The sequence below is a fragment of the Perissodus microlepis genome, chromosome 2 (assembly GCF_051167445.1).
Source record: "Perissodus microlepis isolate ML-2025 ecotype Zambia chromosome 2, ASM5116744v1, whole genome shotgun sequence".
Classification (NCBI taxonomy): domain Eukaryota; kingdom Metazoa; phylum Chordata; class Actinopteri; order Cichliformes; family Cichlidae; genus Perissodus; species Perissodus microlepis.
In genome coordinates, this window is record NC_140462.1 from 124602 (window position 1) to 143475 (window position 18874).

Consider the following 18874-nt stretch of genomic DNA (forward strand, 5'->3'; position numbering starts at 1 on the left):
TGAATCCAAAGAGGCCACAAAGGTGGAGCGGGCATGTGGTGATGATGTGAGCTGATCATCACTTCCTGTTTGGAGACATGAATCATCTGAAATGTGAAGGTTCATCTCCAGGCTCTTTGTGAAGGGTCTGGATTTTCCTACATCTGAGTTTCAATGGTTCAGGTAGACTGAGCGGGTCAGGCTTGACACAGTGGAAAGGTTCCATGAGTTTTAGTATCCCCATCAGTAACTACAAACAAAATAAATACAGTCATGTTTAAAATAAAACAAGTTCAATGTCCCAAGTCAGGTTCTCCTTTCAGGTGTTACTAATCCAATCCAATATAACTTTGACGTGAATATAGTTTGATTTCGGCGACTGACTCCGAGTTATTTAAACAGTTTCATTTGAATGTCCTGTGTTTTTATAGCCTTTTCCCCCTGCAGTAACCACACAGTAACTGTACTTTTACTGGAGTACTTTGAAGTACATGTCAGGTAGCTCAGTCTGAGTACATAAAATAAAATAAACAAAACCATAAAGATATACAAAAAGGTCTTCCCTTCAATCAGTGGACGCTGCGATGCACGCGGTGAGGCAGCAGGGGGCGCCAATGAGCCGGCGTTTATGAACACTTCCGGTACAAAAGAAGCGGCTGTGAAACGGACAGTAGCTAACGTTAGCCTCTGCATTACGTTTATTTGACTTAATTATTTTTTTACTCTACTAAAATGTTTGAGGCCGGAAATCTGTCGCTGACACACACGCGAGCTTCACGCTAACGGTAGGAACCACAGTGACGAAGAGAGAGGTGCTAACGGCTAAAAGTGAACTGCTAAGAGGAGCAGTGACGGTGACAGCGGAAGCTAACAGTTTATTGCTAACAGTAAGTAAAGTTTAAGCTCAACTGCACACATGTCACGTTTAAAGTATCGGTGTGTCTGAATCTACTGTTTAAATCTTGAAGAGCCAGGCCGTGTTTCTAATTCTTGTAAAGGTAAAACTCCATCATCATCATCAGTGACAGCAGGGTCACTGGGTCACCAGAAGCGTTTCTTTCGGCTCCTGGTGACCTTAGTGTGATCCCCCTGCAGCTCCACGAGTTTAGCTGGTCCTGGTTTTATGTATCAGGCTCAGATTAGGAACTCTTGACTTTCTGAACAGAGACGAAGCAGCTTCTGGTACGGAGAAAAGGTGCGAGTTTCAAAGGTCCCTCCTGTTTCCTTTTCCTAACCTCTTTTACTTGCCCACGGTGGAAGGATCATTGAGGTAAAGGAAAGGTGGGTAGGAGACGTACGCTGAGGAAAGGAACGGCCTCACTAGTTTCTTTTAACAGCGTGAGACTGCAGAACATGGACTACAGATTGATTTTCTTTCATCCAGATCTCTTTTATCTAAATTCCATCGCTGTTTTTAGAGAAAAAAAAAATGAGTAAAACCTGAGTTTGCGCTGGGTTATTTTGGTTAGCAGCCTTCACGCTCCCTCCTTGGGAGTCACTAATTCAGCTGCTTCTGCTACCTCACAGAGTAAATCTGTCCCATTGCATATAATATCCAGATGCGGCTGTCGCAGCACCTTTTGAGGAGGAATTCTGCGACTGCATTAAATTTCCTCCATCACCACTGATCCCAGCTGACCTGAAGTAAACACAAACCCTACAGTAGTGATGGCCCGCTTGAAGCTGAAGCTCTGGTGCGTGTGTCAAAAAAATCAACACACTACTTCAGAAGCACTGTGTCGAAGCTTGATTCGTTTGGCCAGAGTCACGTGATCAGTGACGTCCGAAGCTTCATTTAGAACCTAACTGCTTCGGTGTCTGAGTCAATGGTTTATAAGGAAATGAATAATTCGCGGGATTTGTGGAGTGTTTTGATGGTGACAGATAGCGAACCACTGATCGTTCCACTGAGAGATTTGGAGCCAGCGAGGAATAGAGGAGGTTCTGTTGTGTGGGAGAATTTTGAGTTGATTTTTGTCAATCGGGTGGGTTTTCCAGCTTTGTGTTCTGGCTGTTTGCTTTTGTTTTGTGCTGTGTTTATTTTATCTGAAAACGGGAAAAAGGTAAAATGTCAAAAATCTGCTTCCATAATATAAATATCATTAAATAACTTTAGAAAAACTTCCACTTGACGCTTTACATGTAATGTTATAAAAATATATATTTTATTGTTTAATTAATCTGAAAATGTTAGTCTGCCAAATGTGCAGCAATTGAATTTATTTATTCTCTTTATCTGATAGTTTGTGGGGCCCAGGTAGACTGTATAACTGCATCTCTACCAGTTTCTCTGCACTCCAGCCTCCTCTGTGCCATGTGAAGGGATTTTCCTTAAGGCAGGAGAAATTATCTCCACGAAAAGGAACAGGTTCGGCCATCGCACACTAGAACAAATTCTCTTCTTAAATAAAAATGAAAAAGGACTACTTTAAATGCATCATGTTTTTAATTTGCAAGTTCATAAGAATTTCCCCTTTCCAGTTCACAATCAATTCTACCCCCAGGTCAAAAATATGTCTTGGAAAATTACCCTAATATAATATTATTTATAAATATACCCGTCTAGCGGTTAATTGCATAAGTGCATGGAGGCAGGACCTCACAGCAGAAGCCTACTCCATAATGTGTTGTACATTATTATATGTATGTTATATGTAATGTGGTATTTTTCAATTATTGTATTTACCAACATCAAGAAGTCACAAGCAAAGAAAGACCAAACCATGGTGCATGTTTAAACAAAGAGAGTTTACTGGTCAAAATTATTTATTAAACAAATAAACCACATTTTTTTAACCACCAAAGAATACATGTTCAAAGCAACACACGGCGGCCCAATATCAGACAGAATTCCACTCTGCAGAGTGGGCAGTCATAATGAAGCAGTTGGTTTTATTTTGTGGATTCAAGCTGCTCCTCATAGTTTTGGCCACCAGATGTCACCAGAGAGGACTGTGTTGAAAAGCTTCGAGTAATGAACCGTTTTTCAATACAAGCTTCAATGCTTCAGAAAGCTTCATTTGGCCATCACTACCCTACAGTACCACAACAAAGGACATCACTAATGAACACTGATCATACAGAACCTTGAGCACACTTTGTTCATATAGATCAGAGGTAGGCAACTCCAGGCCTCGAGTGCCGGTGTCCTGCAGGTTTTAGATCTCACCCTGGGTCAACACACCTGAATCAAATGATTAGTTCATTACCAGACCCCTGGAGAACTTCAAGACATGTTGAGGAGGTCATTTAGCCATTTGAATCAACTGTGTTTGATCAAGGACATCTAAAACCTGCAGGACACCGGCACTCGAGGCCTGGAGTTGCCTACCCCTGCTATAGATCATAATTTTAGCTCATACAGCGTTGTTTGTGCAACGGTACCTCAACAGGAAGTAGTTTTTATTCCAGCAGTGTGATGCTCAGCTGTGAGTTTAACCGCTGCTGTTCAAAACTATAAATCTATCAGCGGGGTATGGATGAAATGGAAAATGCAGTCAGAAGGAACATTTACATGATCCACTTTGGTCATGCTTGTTTTCATGCGTGGTCAGATGTTTTTTTCCCCTCCCCTTTCATAAAGGATGCTCCAGCGTCTCTTATGCTAAAGGAAGCAAGATACCTGTTCCCCTATGAACAAGGATCAGATGGATTCATACACACCTGGCTGAGGTGTGTATGAAACCTGTGGGTGGGACTCTGTTCTTCCATGTTTATATTTAGTTTTATTTTTTTTAAATCTCACAGCATGGATTCATTAAAAGAATTACCGAGGGTTGTTACTGATTGGCTGGAGGGTATCGTCACAGGTGGATCAAAGCAGACTGATTCATGTCTAAAACCGACAATCGATAACACTCCAGCTGTTACAGGTGCAGGTACCTGAGCTGTTTCTCTGGTCTCCATCCTCACCTGTGCCGTGAAGGTGAATCATTAAGTCAGAGATGAGCAGCTCTGTAAGTCATCTTCTTCTTCTGTGGTTTAACCTGTTCAGCTGTCACACTGTCAGCTGGTGTTTACCTGGTCAAGTGTGTTAAGCTCCACCTCCTGCTGTTCTGTTTTCAGGTTCAGAGGAAGAGGCGGAGCACACAAAGTCCTCCGGTTTCTAGACACAACGCCAAGAGCGGGAGAGCTGCGAGTACCAGTAGGACGGCGAACGCCGACAGTGATCCCACCCCCCCAACAGAGACCATTGATGTGATGGACGGTCAGTCCCGATCAGTACACTCAGTTTCCGACTGATCGAACAGTCATTGATAGGCCTGCATCTACAAGTGTTTTCAGACCAGACCTGACTCATCTAGACACACTCTCAACCTCTCGGCCAATCAGAGAGCTGCTTCTTTTCAAAGTAAAACTGAAGAGAAAAACATGTGATGTAAGTAGCAGGTCCTCACTGCTAAGAGAAATAAACATACCTGAGCTGTCTGCTGAAGGTGACCTCCCACACCTGAAAATACAGTCAGTGGGTTTCCTGGTGTCTCCTGATCACTGACACACCTGCAGCCCAGAGGAAACAAAATCCACCTGACAGTTAGAAATTCATCAGAGGTGTGATTAACACTTGACTTTAACACCTGAAACTCGCGACCACACGTCTGACACACAGGTGACCAAAAACGGGACAGTCACAGCTCTGTGGGGGACCTCTCTGCTCCTTAAAGTCGTTCGTGCTGGGCACCGCCAAATGGAGCCACTTTGGGTATAAAGAACCACCAGCTGTGAGAATCCAGATGTTTGACAGTGTTCATGCCCGTTTATCTCGATCTGTTTACCTGATTATTGGTTATCGATAAAATCACCAGACTTGGAGATGAAACACTTTGATCGTAAAGATGGAGCCGCGTTACGTCACTGATGTCGGGTAACGTTGAGAATGATGAATAGTTGAATCTCGACACTCGTTTCATTTCTCATCTGCTTCGCTTGGACTGCTCGCCTCCTTTTTTTTTTTTTTTTTTTAATTATCTGACTGATGCAGGCATACAGTGAATCCATTTCATCGCCACGCTGTGACGTCGTTGGTCTGAATGGAGACGGTGCCGCACGTCAGGCTAACACAGGCTCCTCCCCTCTGTGTAAGTGTGGGCAGAGCATCTACACGAATCTGAGTTTGTGGTTGTGTGTGTTCAGGTGAGGAGGAGGTGGTCGTGGATCTCACCTGTGAGAGTGGAGCAGAAGCTGCTGTGGTCGACCTGACTACCAACAATGACTCTGTGCTGGTGACTCTCTCTCTCTCACACACACACACACACACACACACACACACACACACACACACACACACACACACACACACACACACAGGAAGTGTGCTAATGTCTAATTCTTCTTCTGTGTTTGTTTTTTTGTTTTTCCTGCTGTATCCACAACTTCAGCTGGTGGATGAGGGTAAGTCAGACTTTGTGTTCCAAAGACTAGATTGAGGCCTGAGCTCTCACTAAGGAAGCGGTCTAATGCCTGTGTGACTGTTTTCACTCAGGTCCTCAGAACTGGAGACCACCTGTACAGAGTTATCTTGTTAGCAGTGATGAAGATGAAGACACACCCCCCGTCCTCAGTGCCACCCTCCTGCCACCGACAAACACCTCCAGGTGATACACCAACCCCTACACACTTCTGCAGGTGATACACTGACCCTGTCAGTGACCTCACTCAAATGTTTTTGTGTTTCAGGTCAACTCCAGGGACAATCAGCTGTCCTGTGTGTCTGGACGGATACTCAGAGGTCAGTCACACGTGTGTGTGTGTTCAGCATGAATAAAGCAGAAAAATGAACTTTATTGACACAGAGTGCCAGCAGCGAGGTTCTTTCTTTATCCTGCTGCACATGCTCAGTGTGAGCTCCGAGGACGCTTCCTTCAGGGTGAGCGTGCTCAGAAAGTAAACAAACACATAACATCCTTATAGAATATGATGTAACACTATAGATCAACTCACCTCAGAATATATAAAGCATATAAACAATTACAGCAATATGATGCAACAAACACAGCAGCTACTGATCCAAAATACTCAAAGCTTCATAGAACTGAAACAAACATTTATTTTTAGCTCCATTCTGCTGCTGATACAGACTTTAGGTTTCTGAACATTAAACTTGTTGCTGCCTTTCATAGTGTGTAACTTGAAGGCCCTGAGTACCTTCTCCCACACTGAAAACACTGGATGATCACATTATTTGAACATTACCTAATAAGACTGATTCAGGACAGACAGTTATGTTAAACTTTCCTAGCAGTCCTTCACAAACAGGGAACAGTCTGTCTATTCTCTCCATCTGTCAGCTGCTGCTGGCTCTTCCTCCTCCTCTTCCTCACACACTGCTGAGTTTGTCCTGGTGGATCATCAGGGGTGCAAAGCCTCACAGATGATGTGCAGCAGTGGGTCCCTCAGTCTGTCCTCACTCTGGACACTTGCAGTCGTCACACATGGAAATCAAATGTGTGATAAGCTGCAGGATTCAAACACAAGTGTAACTTATAAACACATGTTCATACTTTTATTCCACAATCAGAGAGAAAGAAACAGAGAGAGAGTGCAGGACAGACAGACAGGTGACAGTCTCAGGTGTACACACTGCTACACAACAGCACAGAGAAGGAGGATTTAGTGTTTGTGTTATTACGAGTGCTGAACAAGAAGAGTTCCCAGATGGTCCAGTGGACACATGTGTGACTGCTGTGATTAAAGCATCTTTCTTTCAGCTTAACGAGTGAACCGTCAGCTCGTTCAAACACACGTTAAAGTCAGTTTGGCTCGACACCACCGAACAGAGGCAGCAATATAACATAGCTAACATTAACAGTGCAGTGAATCCTGCTTGTGCCGTGATATTCAGGACTGCAAACCGAGCAGCATTCACTAGCTGTGTCCCAAAACCTAGGCCGTATCCTCCTGAGGTGGCATTTGAACGACGTGAGGTAGGCTGTCCCAAATTGAAGGCTCCTCCAAATGCGTCCTTCATTTTCCCAGATTTTGAAGGATGGGTCGGGTGTGTCCTTCGTGGTCCACCGTATCCCAGAATTCATAGCGCGGCCCAGCCAATTCCAGTTGCCAACAATGGCGGCCGCTACTTAGTTTTAATATTACTCTTATTAATCTTTCTGGGTCACAAAATAAACTTTTAACATATTTCCAGGCGAGAAAGTAGCTGTGTAAAGTTCAAATATCTGCTTTATCAAGATATCGCATATTTGCAAAAGTGCGACGTTTTTGGAGATGTCTGTTACCCACCAGCTCGACAGCTAGCTGGGAGGTCGAGGCTCACTAGAGAACAGTGGACACCCGGCACATCGTTATCAGACCTGCCGCCGTCTTTGGCTACTCAGGTTAAACATGAGATAGATAGATAGATGTGTGTATATATGTGTATAACTGTTATTGTTTGCCTTTTTTCAGTGTTTTATTTGTTCATGAGTAAATTGGTTTGGCTGAGATTAAAGTTATTAGATTAGATAAAACTTTATTAATCCATCGGGAGGGTTCCTCGGGTTTTCACACAGCTGAATAAACATCAAACAGAAAACTGATTAAACAAAGTGCGAGATTCAAGATTCAAAGTGTTTATTGTCATGTGTGCAGAAGAAATAGCTTTTCTCTGTGCAATGAAATTCTTCCTTTGCTGTCCATACAGAAGATGGTCGAGATGATCAAGAATTTACTCCAGTGTCCTGTTATATTTTAGATAGCAAGGAGCAGACGGCTGAGTTTATTCATGCCCATCGAGATGGCTGGTGACACAAATCTGAAGGCTAGACAGTCCCATTTCACAGCCTCTCACTTCTGGCCTTCTCTGTCTTCGGAGGACCCAGCTCACGTAGACCACGAACCCTAAGAATTGGGACACAGCTAGTGTGAGCTCTGAGTAACCTTCAAGATCGACTTTACAGCCCTCAGCTCGCTGCTGATTTAATGCAGGGGACGTTTCCTTCAGTGTGAGCGTGCTCAGAACAAATTGGTGTTGGTGACTCGAGTGTGCCTAAAAATAGTCCAACACAATGCTTGATGAGATGTGTGCTTCCTGAGGCATTGTGGGTAATGAAATACAGGCTTTACTACATTCACATGGCCACTGATCAATGAACCTAATCAATAAACATACATATGCTGACTCTTATTTTGAAAGTTTCAGTCTGGTTTTGTGTTTTACTTTGAAAGTATTACAGTGACGTTTGAGTGCATTGCTCTGATTGGCTGTTGTTGTTTTTTTTAATTTCTTTGTTTGCTTTTTTTTTTTTTTTTTTTTCTTTTCGCAGATCGTTGGGAGCGGCCGATTGGTCGTGTCCACCCGTTGTGGTCACGTGTTCTGCAGTCAGTGTTTGAGAGACTTTCTGACATCATCACACACCTGTCCCACCTGCAGGAAGAGACTCACTCACCGCCAGTACCACCCCCTGTACATCTGACATCACTCTGAGACCACAGCTGAGTCCTGCTGCCATTCGACCACAGGCCATGATGTTGATGTTATTTGCTGCTGAATTGTATTTTTTTTTTTTTTGTGCGCGCCTCTGTTTGGACATTAAAGTGTTCAGTCATAGCTGGTAAACCTTATGGATTAATGATTCATGTGTATTGATTTGTTTGTTAAAGCTGAAATAAATTTTGATTTGTTTCACTCATTGATCAGCTGATGGATCTACAAAGTTATGGCAGCAATGTGGAGAATAATACTGCACAATGTACTTTCTGTAATCAGAGTACAGGAAGTACTCGTACTCACACACACACAGCACTGTTTTAGTCTGACTCTGTGTGGTGTGTGTGTTTGGGGGGGGGGTGCTTGCACTGATGAAATATGGGTAGTGGATCTTAGTCTTGTGACTCTGCGTCACTGTCTCCTGTCTGCAGTGACTCAGAGGCAGCTGACTGAAGAGTTGCTGCTGATTGGCCTAGGCTGACAGAAAAACAGTTCAGTCACGTGACCATGAGCATATCTTTGGTTTTGATTGGAGAGTAAGCAGCAGAGCCAGAATGATTGATTTATTAATCCAAACCCCGTCAGCTGTGAGCTCTGATCAGTCCGCCTGATTTTGATGATCAATTTCATATCGAAAGCCTGCTCTGTGATCAGGTGTTGAAACCGTCTTGTAACGATGACTTTGCGATATTTTATTATGAACTTTAAACAGGTCACATGACTCAGGGAAAGTACCTCATTGGAAAGCCGCTGAGTCATTCCTCAGCTGCCATTGGTCCTGTGGGCGGGACTCTGAGAAAAAGCCAATAGAAGGCCGAATCTGTGTTTACTTCCCTGACGTCACAGACGTCGTTTCCCACGTTTGTCGCGGAAGTAAACATAAAGCAGAGCGAGAGATTTCAAAGTGCGTCACAAACTCGCCAACTCCCGGACCTGGACACCTCTCAGCGGACATAGACATAAACCCGGCCTCCGGTTGACGATCAGCGGACAGAGACACAGGTGTACCCGGTGTCAGCGGCAGGATGTCGGTGACTGTTAAGGCCTACCTGCTGGGGAAGGACGAGGCGGTGAAGGAGATCCGCAGGTTCGCGGTGGATCAGGACGTGTCCTGCAGCTTCGAGTACCTGAGCAGGAAAACTGCGGACGTGTTTGGAAACCTGAACAACTTCAACCTGTTTTACCGAGGTGAGCGCGCGGGGGTTCAGATGAGGGAATTACACTCTGATCGCTTCCTGGATTCTTATTGATTGTTTTAAGTTGTGACTGTGAGAGTGGGGACGTAACTGAGTTAGTGCGCAGGCGCACACTCACCTGACCAGACTCACCCGTTTCCCTGTAAACACATGAAACCGTAATCAGCTGTTGAATTAATCTTTATTTATAGTCATGTAAACGGACAAACACCCTCAAAGTTAGTCTGGAATTAGAAAGTCTCCTGCAGCCTTTGTAGTTCACCAGTGTGTGACTAATGATGATGATGGTGTTGCAGATGAAGATGGGGACCTGGTGGCCTTCTCCTCTGATGATGAGCTCATGATGGGTCTGGGGTGCATGAAGGACTCCACCTTCCGCCTCTTCATCCGAGGTATGTTTGCGGTTTGTATAAATGTTATTGCTCGCTGTATCCGTCCTCCAGCTGTGCTAATAAAGCTTCATTCTTACAGAGAAAAAGGAGCACAGACGGGACTTCCCTCTCCATGCCTTCCCTCCCTTTGCCTTTGGGCCTCCCCCTCCCCCTGCTGGAGGTCCTCCACCTCCCCATGCTGGAGGTCCTCATGCCCCGCCCCATGGGCCACACATGGGTCCGCCTCCTCCTCATGTGGCCCCACCCTACACCATGCACCCCAACGTTACCTGTGATGGCTGCGATGGCCCTGTGATCGGGACCCGCTTCAAGTGTTCCGTGTGTCCGAACTACGACCTCTGCTCCTCCTGCCAGGCTAAGGGGAAGCACACTGAGCACGCTCTACTGCCCATTTGGCACCCACTGCAGGTGAGTCTACCTGTGCAGGTCTGCAGGTGTCCTGTTCAGGCCCTTCAAAACATGACTGTGAGGCTGTGTTTTTCAGTGGTTTCCTCGGGGGAAGTGGATGAAGAGGATGAGACACTGCATGTGGAACCTGAACCAGAACCAGGCTCAGAACCAGGACAACGACCCGGACCAGAACGAGTCTAGCCCTTCCAAACCTGCTGCTGATGCCGACACCCCCTCTGGTGAGTTCTGCCATCTTGGTTAAAGTGATACTTGATCAATAAGTCAGATCAGAGCAGATAAGGTCAGGAAGCGATGTACAAGAGGGAAAATGCAGCAACATTTCAAAATAAAAAGACCGTGTGCGGACTGAATGGTCACGACATCAGAGCCGCGTTTGTGTGGCCCTTTAAACATCCTGTCACAGCACTAAAATAATGTTATGTGTGACATCTGTGTGATTTTAAAACATCTTTCATTTCTCCCTGCAGGCTCTCAGACCAACGTGGACTTCCTGAAGAACATTGGCGAGGGCGTGGCAGCCATGTTGAGCCCACTAGGTGAGTGTCAGTCTTATTTAAACAGTTGTTTGATGCTGTAAGGTAAAGACTATGACGTCACTGTGTTTGTGCATGTGAGATGAGTGAACATCTCTAGTTGGCTCTAAAACAGGAAGTGGTGCGTGCGTTTTACACAGGTATCGATGTGGACATCGACGTGGAGCACGAGGGCCAACGGACCAAGGTGACCCCACCTACTCAGAGTGGGGGGGGTGAGGGCAATGAGGAGATGGAGCATACGAGCAGTGAGGGCGGGGCCAGTCTAGGAGCAAAGGTAACTTTTATTTTTATAAAACCTCAAAGTGCTTCATGATGTAAATATCAGAAGAAAGAACAATCAGCTGATCCTGACGGGACAGCAGGGAGGAAGAACTCCCTTTTAACATCTCCTGTGACCTTTTAGCGTGGTGACCCTCAGGTGAGCAAGGACTCTGATGAGGAGTGGACCCACCTGAGCTCCAAAGAGGTCGACCCCTCCACAGGTGAACTGCAGTCCCTGCAGCCCGACAACCAGGAGCAGGGGCCCCTGTCTGAGGGGCAGGCGGGCCCCAGCGGGCTGAGGGAGGCGGCACTGTACCCACACCTGCCTCAAGGTAAGCTGGCGTCCACACTCGGTGACTTTAGTTCTGTTAGTACTGACCTCTAAACCCTGCTGACCTCTGACCTTTTGCCCTCAGAGGCTGACCCCCGCCTGGTCGAGTCTCTCGCCTCGATGCTCTCGATGGGCTTCACTGACGAAGGCGGCTGGCTCACCCGCCTCCTTCAGGCCAAGAACTTTGACATCGGCGCTGCGCTGGATGCCATCCAGTATGCCAAGCAGCCCCGCCCACACTAGCACTGATGATATCATCACGATGTCACAACATGCATCTGATTATTTCTGCTCTGTTGTCTGAATGATAATCAATACTGTCCATTAATCAATGTTTCTGTTCTCTTTATTGATCATCATATAAACGTTTCTGTGTGAGCAATAAAAGCATGAAGAAAAGCACAGTCTGTCAGAGTCTCCTCTTTAGAAACAAACAAATGCACAATCACTCCGGGAGACGTTTAACAAGGAAGTCGTCGTCAAAGTTAAAGTCCTCGCCGCTGTCGAACATGGAGGTAACAGGAAGAAGAGGGCGGGGCCTGCTGATTATTCCAGAGCAGGAGGGAGCAGCGACACCACTTAAAGACTGACTCCACTCACCAACTGCAGGCTTCTCCCCCTCCTGCACCTTTGAGTCAGGGCTGAGGAAATTAGCCCACCTGGTGGTGAAGAGGGTGGGGCTACAGGTGTTTATGGTTGAAGGTGTTTGGAGTTTCATACAGTTTAGCTGCAGAGAAGAGCAAAGGTTAAAGGTCAAGTACATGACGAGGAGGCATTCTGCTCTTCTCACAGTCTGAAGGTCATGGGTCTGCGCGCTGAAGGTGAGCAGCTCTGTTTACCTGTTCAGATGTGTGGACATCCTCTGGTCCTGCTTCCTCGGCTCGCTTCCTCTTCCTGTCACAGGTCAAAGCGATGATTTCAGTGTGATTAGTGATGCTGAACTCTAAGAACTCTTTGTGAGCCACTCATCATGAATGAGTAATGAACTGCTGTTCCTCCAAATGTCTTTAAAAACAAGTCTGAATTTATGTGGGATTTTCTCTGATCCACACAGGCTCAAATATGTACGCAAACCTCCACTGATGGTTTAATGCTCCTTAGCAAGTTCCACATCGACCCCATGCTTCAACAAGCCTCTTTTCTAACAACATTCACACATTCACGCTCCGATGGATGCATCGGAGAGCAACTTGGGGTTAGTATCTTGCCCAAGGATACTTGGCATGCAGACTGGAGGAGCCAAGGATCAAACCACCAACCTTCCGATCAGTAGGCGACCTGCTCTACCTCCTGAGCTACAGCCACCCCACAGTTAAAGATGAATGCGGTAACCCCAGCGGAGACGGTTTCCTTGAATCTTATTGAATTGAAACAACTAGAAGCTCAGTGTTCCAACATTCACACGTTAGGGTACAACACACGTGCTACGGTAAGGTTGAGCCAGGACAACAGGCTGAGATTGGGTACCAAGCCCCAAGTGGGATGGAAGAAGGATAGCTGTGAGAGGACCTGAATGACAGGATCATGGCGAGGCTTGAAACCTGGATCCTCCGAAGATCTACCAGATGACTATCCAGCTGATGCTTGTACAGGTGTTCCTGTAGTTCTTCTTTTATCGTCACTCTGTTCTGGCCAAAACTTTTAAACATGTTGTACAAACAAAGCTGACTTGACTTAAATCTTTCAGTAACTAAGTTGAGCTGGAGGATCAGAGACGATCCTAAATTAATTCAACAGTTCCTTACCCTAACATTCATGCCTGTGATGATGAGGATGCCTCCAACAACACCTGTCAACATTCACCTGTCAGTCATCTTGATGCTATGGAGCTGCCTTCGATTTCCTAAATCCTTCTCCTCAGGCTCTGCCTCATCGTCTTGCTCCACCTCCTCAGGTGTGTCCAAGTATTTGCTCCAGCGGCTCACCGGTTCGTCTGTCTGCTCCTCGTCCTCCCGCTGCTCCTCCTGCTGCTCCTGCTCCCTGTAAACAGGAAAGACCTGTGAACACCTGGTGGTGTTAAAAGAGGGCGGGGCTACAACACACAGTGGAACTGAAACCTGGTTACCATAGTGACCAAGAACGGCGCTCTTGCTCCTCCATCATGGCTCCTCTCATGGCGTTTAGTTTCTGAACGTGACGTCTGCAGTCTGCCGCATTGCCCCGCCCAAACTCCTACCGATCAATCAGACAAGATCGATCAGTCAGAGGATAAACTAAGAGCAGGCTGGTGAATGCAATGACGTCCTCACACTGAGCTGTTTATGTGACCTCTGATTGATAAGAAACACAGTTTATACATTAATGATACCCATGAACCATCCTGCGTGACACCCACGAAGACTAGCCAGAGAACAGAAAGTACAGCAATAAAGGTTATTCAAAGCAGTAGGGTACGCGTGAACAGAGTCAACAGGTGTTTTCTTTCTGTTTGTTAATGATTACAGATCAATATAAGGTTTAGAACTAAAAAATAAAAGCATGAATTGATGATATTGTTATTGATAAAGCGACTGATAGATTCTGACCTTCAGCAATGACTGTTTCTCTCCACACAGTTTACAGCTCCACTTTCTCGCCTTCTTCACCTGTCAGACAAAACATAGGGCACAGAAATAAATGGACCTCTTATTGATCTTCTGATTGTTATCCGTGATTGTCATTGTGATCTGTAGCATTACTGATAAACGATCAGCTGTTAATATCAGTGCCCTAGCCTTTGTGCCTATGTAAAGTGTTGGAGTGTTTACACTGTAAGGGTGGCGCTGTCACTTGGTGTTCGCTCTCTCTGGGGTAGAGTATCACTTCCTGTTCCTGTTCTAACACACAGTGGTGTTTTTGTGTAGCTTATCTGCGTCCCCAATTTAATTCAACTTCTAGATAACTTATTTCATAGTGTAATCTTCACGTGCTTTGTGCAAGTGACAACACTCTGTGTTGATTCACCCGCTAATGGTTTTCACAGTATTCACTCACTAGCTTTGTCCCAAAACGTAGACTGCATCCTTCGGAGGACCCGGCCTTCGTGGTCTACTTGGGCCGGGTCCTAATCAATAATATAAATCAAATTAATTTCAATTACATTTGGAGAAACAAGCAACATTATATTAGGAAGAATGATGTAGTGAAGTCATTTGAAGAAGGAGGTTTGAATGCGATTGATTTTGAAGCAATTGATGGTTCAATGGATGTTAACATATAACAAATTCATAGATAAATGTGCCATATCATGTACTCAAAGTAAATTCATTACAGTTGTGAAAGCCATTCCCCCTGCAATGATTTAGATGGCTGGCCAGTTTAACCTATTCTTCCTCTATAATTTGTGTCCTTAATAATCGATGATCGCCAATTTAAAGGAAAGACACGCAATAATAAATTTTAAGGACAATTCTCACCAAACAACTTTTCCCTTCTCAACTAAAAAAAATATTTAGAGATTATAATTCAAAGTTTTTGACTATCTTTCCAATTCCACCGAAAGCAAAAGAAAATCATTTAAAAATTTTAAATGCCATATATCCGTCCAATGACTATCTTCAGAAGAAATTCAATATAGATACAAACACGCACTTTCTGCAATACTGATATTGAGACTACAGAGCATCTTTTTTATTCATGTGAAAGTTCCAGATCTTTTTGGGATGGTTTTCAGTACTGGTTAACCTCTAAAAATATTGACTGCCCTTCTCTAACCTTTCAAGTAATTATTATTATTTGGCCGACAAACAAAAAATAAAAAAAATAGAACTTGGGATTAACAACTTATTTACAGTCGCAAATTTTTTCATTCACAAATGTCGCTTCTTGGAAATTACTCCGATTTTTGCTGGCTTTAAATATGAAATCCTGCTGTGGAAGGCTTCATTAGACAAGTGTAACCTAAATAAAGCTCACACCTTACTTGAATTTTTGATGCAGCTTTTTAATTGATGTAGCTAGATTGTATGTGCGTACTTTTGTTTTTTACTTTTATATGACAGGTCACCTTACCTATGGAAGCCCGTTTCCGCCAACTGTACTTGTATGCTGCTTTATGGTATTTCTGGCCTATAATGTTCTTTAAATGTTCTTTGTTTGACGACTGCTTTGTCCTTAACCACTTATACCTGTATGTAACTTTTTGTTGACATGTAAATTAAGAGCTTTAATTGTTATTTTGTTTGACAATAAAAAAATAAATTGAAAAAACTGCTGGGATATCGTCACGTGTCAGCGCCACAGGAGCACCTCAGGTGACTTTGATTTTCTGGCGTCACACAGGTGAGCGTGGATACGGGTGCCTAATGTTTTGTCCACAATCACTGATGATGACTTCATGTTACAAACAGCGCGCGTTCACTGTGACGTCAGTGTGAGCCGTCTGAGAACGGCTCCGTTACTAATAAATACGCTGATTACCCAGAGTTCTCCAGCCTGAGAAAAGCACCTGCATGCTAACCCTGTTAGCTTGTTAGCCTCACGCTGTCCGCTCTCACCTGTTGCACCTGGAAGCTCTGACAGCGGAAACACCTGACGACGTGAAACTCCTGACCCATGGCCCCACGGTCCCGTTGCTTCCGGTGTCCGTCCGAACTGTTCAGTTTTCGCGGGTCTGTTTCAACCCGGGTCGCACGTCACAGCTTGCGTGACAGCAGTAGCGGCCACAGTAAGCGCGCCCCCTGCAGGCCGGAGGATGACGTGTTTCGGGGGCGACTCGAGGGGCTCAGCTCCCAGTCACATGTCAGGCGTACGTGGTCTTCTAATTAGTATTAGCAGAATATGCTGCTTGCTAATGTCGTCTGCGCCTCACATTTGAAAACATTCATTCAACTGGGACACATGACGATGCCGTCCCCAAAAGCAGCCTTCTTAGTTTGAGGACTTAATGTAGTGTCTAGGAAAAATCTCAATAATATACACAGGTTTTATAGTGGACCCTTTAAATTCAGCTCAGTTTAATTTATACAGCATCAAATCACAACAGCAGTCACCTCAAAGTCCTTTATACTGTAAGACCCTACATTAATACTGATCATGCGAAAAAACGTCTTTTTAAGAGGAAGAAACCACCGACAGGCTCAGCCTCTGTAGAGGCCTACAGAACACGAAATGACTAATTAAGGGAATTGGAACAAGAACACCAAACCAATTCAATTCAATTTCAATTCAATTTTATTTATATAGCGCCAAATCACAACAAAAGTCGCCTCAAGGCGCTTCATAGATACAGAGAAAAACCCAACAATCATATGACCCCCTATGAGCAAGCACTTTGGCGACAGTGGGAAGGAAAAACTCCCTTTTAACAGGAAGAAACCTCCGGCAGAACCAGGCTCAGGGAGGGGCGGCCATCTGCTGCGACCGGTTGGGGTGAGAGAAGGAAGACAGGATAAAAGACATGCTGTGGAAGAGAGACAGAGGTTAATAACAGATATGATTCAATGCAAAGAGGTCTATTAATACATAGTGAGTGAGAAAGGTGACTGGAAAGGAAAAACTCAATGCATCTTGGGAATCCCCCGGCAGCCTACGTCTATTGCAGCATAACTAAGGGAGGATTCAGGGTCACCTGGTCCAGCCCTAACTATATGCTTTAGCAAAAAGGAAAGTTTTAAGCCTAATCTTAAAAGTAGAGATAGTTTCTGTCTCCCAAATCCAAACTGGAAGCTGGTTCCACAGAAGAGGGGCCTGAAAACTGAAGGCTCTGCCTCCCATTCTACTTTTAAATACTCTAGGAACAACAAGTAGGCCTGCAGAGCGAGAGCGAAGTGCTCTAATAGGGTGATATGGTACTACAAGGTCATTAAGATAAGATGGGGCCTGATTATTTAAGACCTTGTATGTGAGGAGCAGGATTTTGAATTCAATTCTGGACTTAACAGGAAGCCAATGAAGGGAAGCCAAAACAGGAGAAATATGCTCTCTCTTTCTAGTCCCTGTCAGGACTCTTGCTGCAGCATTTTGGATTAGCTGAAGGCTTTTCAGTGAGTTTTTTGGACATCCTGATAATAATGAATTACAGTCGTCCAGCCTGGAAGTAATAAATGCATGAACTAGTTTTTCAGCGTCACTCTGAGACAGGATATTTCTAATTTTAGAGATGTTGCGCAAATGGAAGAAAGCAGTCTTACATATTTGTTTAATATGTGCGTTGAAGGACATGTCCTGGTCAAAAATGACTCCAAGGTTCCTCACAGCGTTACTGGAGGCCAAGGTAATGCCATCCAGAGTATGAATCTGGTTAGATACCATATTTCTAAGATTTTCAGGGCCGAGTACAATAACCTCAGTTTTATCTGAATTAAGAAGCAGAAAGTTAGCGGCCATCCAGGTCTTTATGTCTTTAAGACATTCCTGCAGTTTAACTCATTGGTGTGTGTTATCTGGCTTCATGGACAGATAGAGCTGGGTGTCATCTGCATGGTAAATGGTAAATGGCCTGCATTTGTATAGCGCTTTTCTAGTCCATAGGACCCCAAAGCGCTTTACACTACATTCAGTCATTCACACACTGGCGATAGCAAGCTACATTGTAGCCACAGCTGCCCTGGGGCGCACTGACAGAGGCGAGGCTGCCGGACACAGGCGCCACCGGGCCCTCTGACCACCACCAGTAGGCAAACATGGGGTTAGTATCTTGCCCAAGGATATTTGGCATGCAGCCAGGATGCAGCCTGGGATCGAACCACCAACCTTCTGATTAGTGGCTGACCTGCTCTGAGCTACAGCCACCCTACACTGCATAGCAGTGAAAATGTATGCTATGTCTTCTAATGATGCTGCCTAAGGGAAGCATGTATAATGTAAACAGAATTGGTCCTAGCACTGAACCCTGTGGAACTCCATAATTAACCTCAGTGTGTGAAGAGGACTCTCCATTTACATGCACAAATTGGAGTCTATTAGATAGATATGATACAAACCACTGCAGTGCAGTACCTGTAATACCTACAGCATGTTCTAATCGCTCTAATAGGAAACCAGAAATCAGAATCAGGATTAAGAAAACAAAAATAAATGAAAAAAGTTTAAAACAGGGTTTTTCCAAGCCAAGGATCCTAGAGTGACACTAGCAGCAATATCGCATGCCTTCGACTGAGAGTCGAATCCATCCAATCACGCTCCAGGATGAGTCTAGTAGAACAAAATATCAGCATGTGACCTTACTTGGTGCACAGGTGAGTCTGACATCTCGTTTTACTTTATCAGGTGAAGTTTGGCTCAGTGGATTATCACCAAAACTGCAGGTAACGATTTTCCCATGCTCTGAAAAAGTGTGTCACTTCCTGCATCAGTGCTGAGGTCAGAGGTCACATGAACCTAGAAACACCTGCTCACCAGTTTATCAAAACTAATCTACTTTAAAC

The 18874-nt window shown here is 44.8% G+C and overlaps 3 protein-coding genes and 1 long non-coding RNA gene across 5 annotated transcripts; 2 read left to right on the forward strand and 2 right to left on the reverse strand.

Moving 5' to 3' along the window:
* Positions 1–593: 593 nt before the first annotated feature.
* On the forward strand, positions 594–8607 carry rnf4 (ring finger protein 4). Of its 2 annotated transcripts, none has more exons than XM_084939444.1 (8): positions 594–866; positions 3843–3935; positions 4045–4186; positions 5113–5201; positions 5358–5370; positions 5462–5573; positions 5656–5707; positions 8238–8607. In XM_084939444.1, exons 2-8 carry the CDS (start codon positions 3924–3926, stop codon positions 8385–8387), a joined length of 570 nt encoding a protein of 189 aa, XP_084795570.1. In that variant the 5' UTR covers positions 594–866; positions 3843–3923; the 3' UTR covers positions 8388–8607. The 2 variants fall into 2 exon arrangements, with proteins under 2 accessions (XP_084795570.1, XP_084795560.1); XM_084939434.1 differs by having other exon boundaries at positions 3852–3935.
* Positions 5741–9542, reverse strand: LOC146391960 (uncharacterized). Its single transcript, XR_014801298.1, has 2 exons — positions 9451–9542; positions 5741–6433 (listed from the first exon to the last, which is right to left on the reverse strand). It is a non-coding gene; the product is annotated as an uncharacterized LOC146391960 (long non-coding RNA).
* On the forward strand, positions 9217–11930 carry sqstm1 (sequestosome 1). The gene is made up of 8 exons (XM_084939344.1): positions 9217–9589; positions 9894–9989; positions 10069–10397; positions 10474–10618; positions 10868–10936; positions 11074–11210; positions 11340–11529; positions 11614–11930. Exons 1-8 carry the CDS (start codon positions 9427–9429, stop codon positions 11769–11771), a joined length of 1287 nt encoding a protein of 428 aa, XP_084795470.1. The 5' UTR covers positions 9217–9426; the 3' UTR covers positions 11772–11930.
* On the reverse strand, positions 11857–16179 carry mrnip (MRN complex interacting protein). Its single transcript, XM_084939406.1, has 6 exons — positions 16004–16179; positions 14054–14113; positions 13594–13700; positions 13332–13508; positions 12368–12422; positions 11857–12255 (listed from the first exon to the last, which is right to left on the reverse strand). Exons 1-6 carry the CDS (start codon positions 16061–16063, stop codon positions 11974–11976), a joined length of 741 nt encoding a protein of 246 aa, XP_084795532.1. The 5' UTR covers positions 16064–16179; the 3' UTR covers positions 11857–11973.
* Between the last annotated feature and the right edge of the window lie 2695 nt (positions 16180–18874).

Coding starts and splice junctions, on each gene's coding strand:
- rnf4 (XM_084939444.1), top strand. Junction 4,187..5,112: donor GACCATTGATGTGATGGACG/GTCAGTCCCGAT, acceptor GTGTGTGTTCAG/GTGAGGAGGAGGTGGTCGTG. Junction 5,574..5,655: donor CCACCGACAAACACCTCCAG/GTGATACACCAA, acceptor TTTGTGTTTCAG/GTCAACTCCAGGGACAATCA.
- sqstm1 (XM_084939344.1), top strand. CDS start 9,427: ATGTCGGTGACTGTTAAGGCCTACCTGCTGGGGAAGGACGAGGCGGTG. Junction 9,990..10,068: donor CTTCCGCCTCTTCATCCGAG/GTATGTTTGCGG, acceptor TCATTCTTACAG/AGAAAAAGGAGCACAGACGG. Junction 10,619..10,867: donor TGATGCCGACACCCCCTCTG/GTGAGTTCTGCC, acceptor TTCTCCCTGCAG/GCTCTCAGACCAACGTGGAC.
- mrnip (XM_084939406.1), bottom strand. CDS start 16,063: ATGGGTCAGGAGTTTCACGTCGTCAGGTGTTTCCGCTGTCAGAGCTTC. Junction 14,114..16,003: donor AGAGCTTCCAGGTGCAACAG/GTGAGAGCGGAC, acceptor TTTGTCTGACAG/GTGAAGAAGGCGAGAAAGTG. Junction 12,423..13,331: donor AGCATCAAGATGACTGACAG/GTGAATGTTGAC, acceptor GACCTGTGACAG/GAAGAGGAAGCGAGCCGAGG.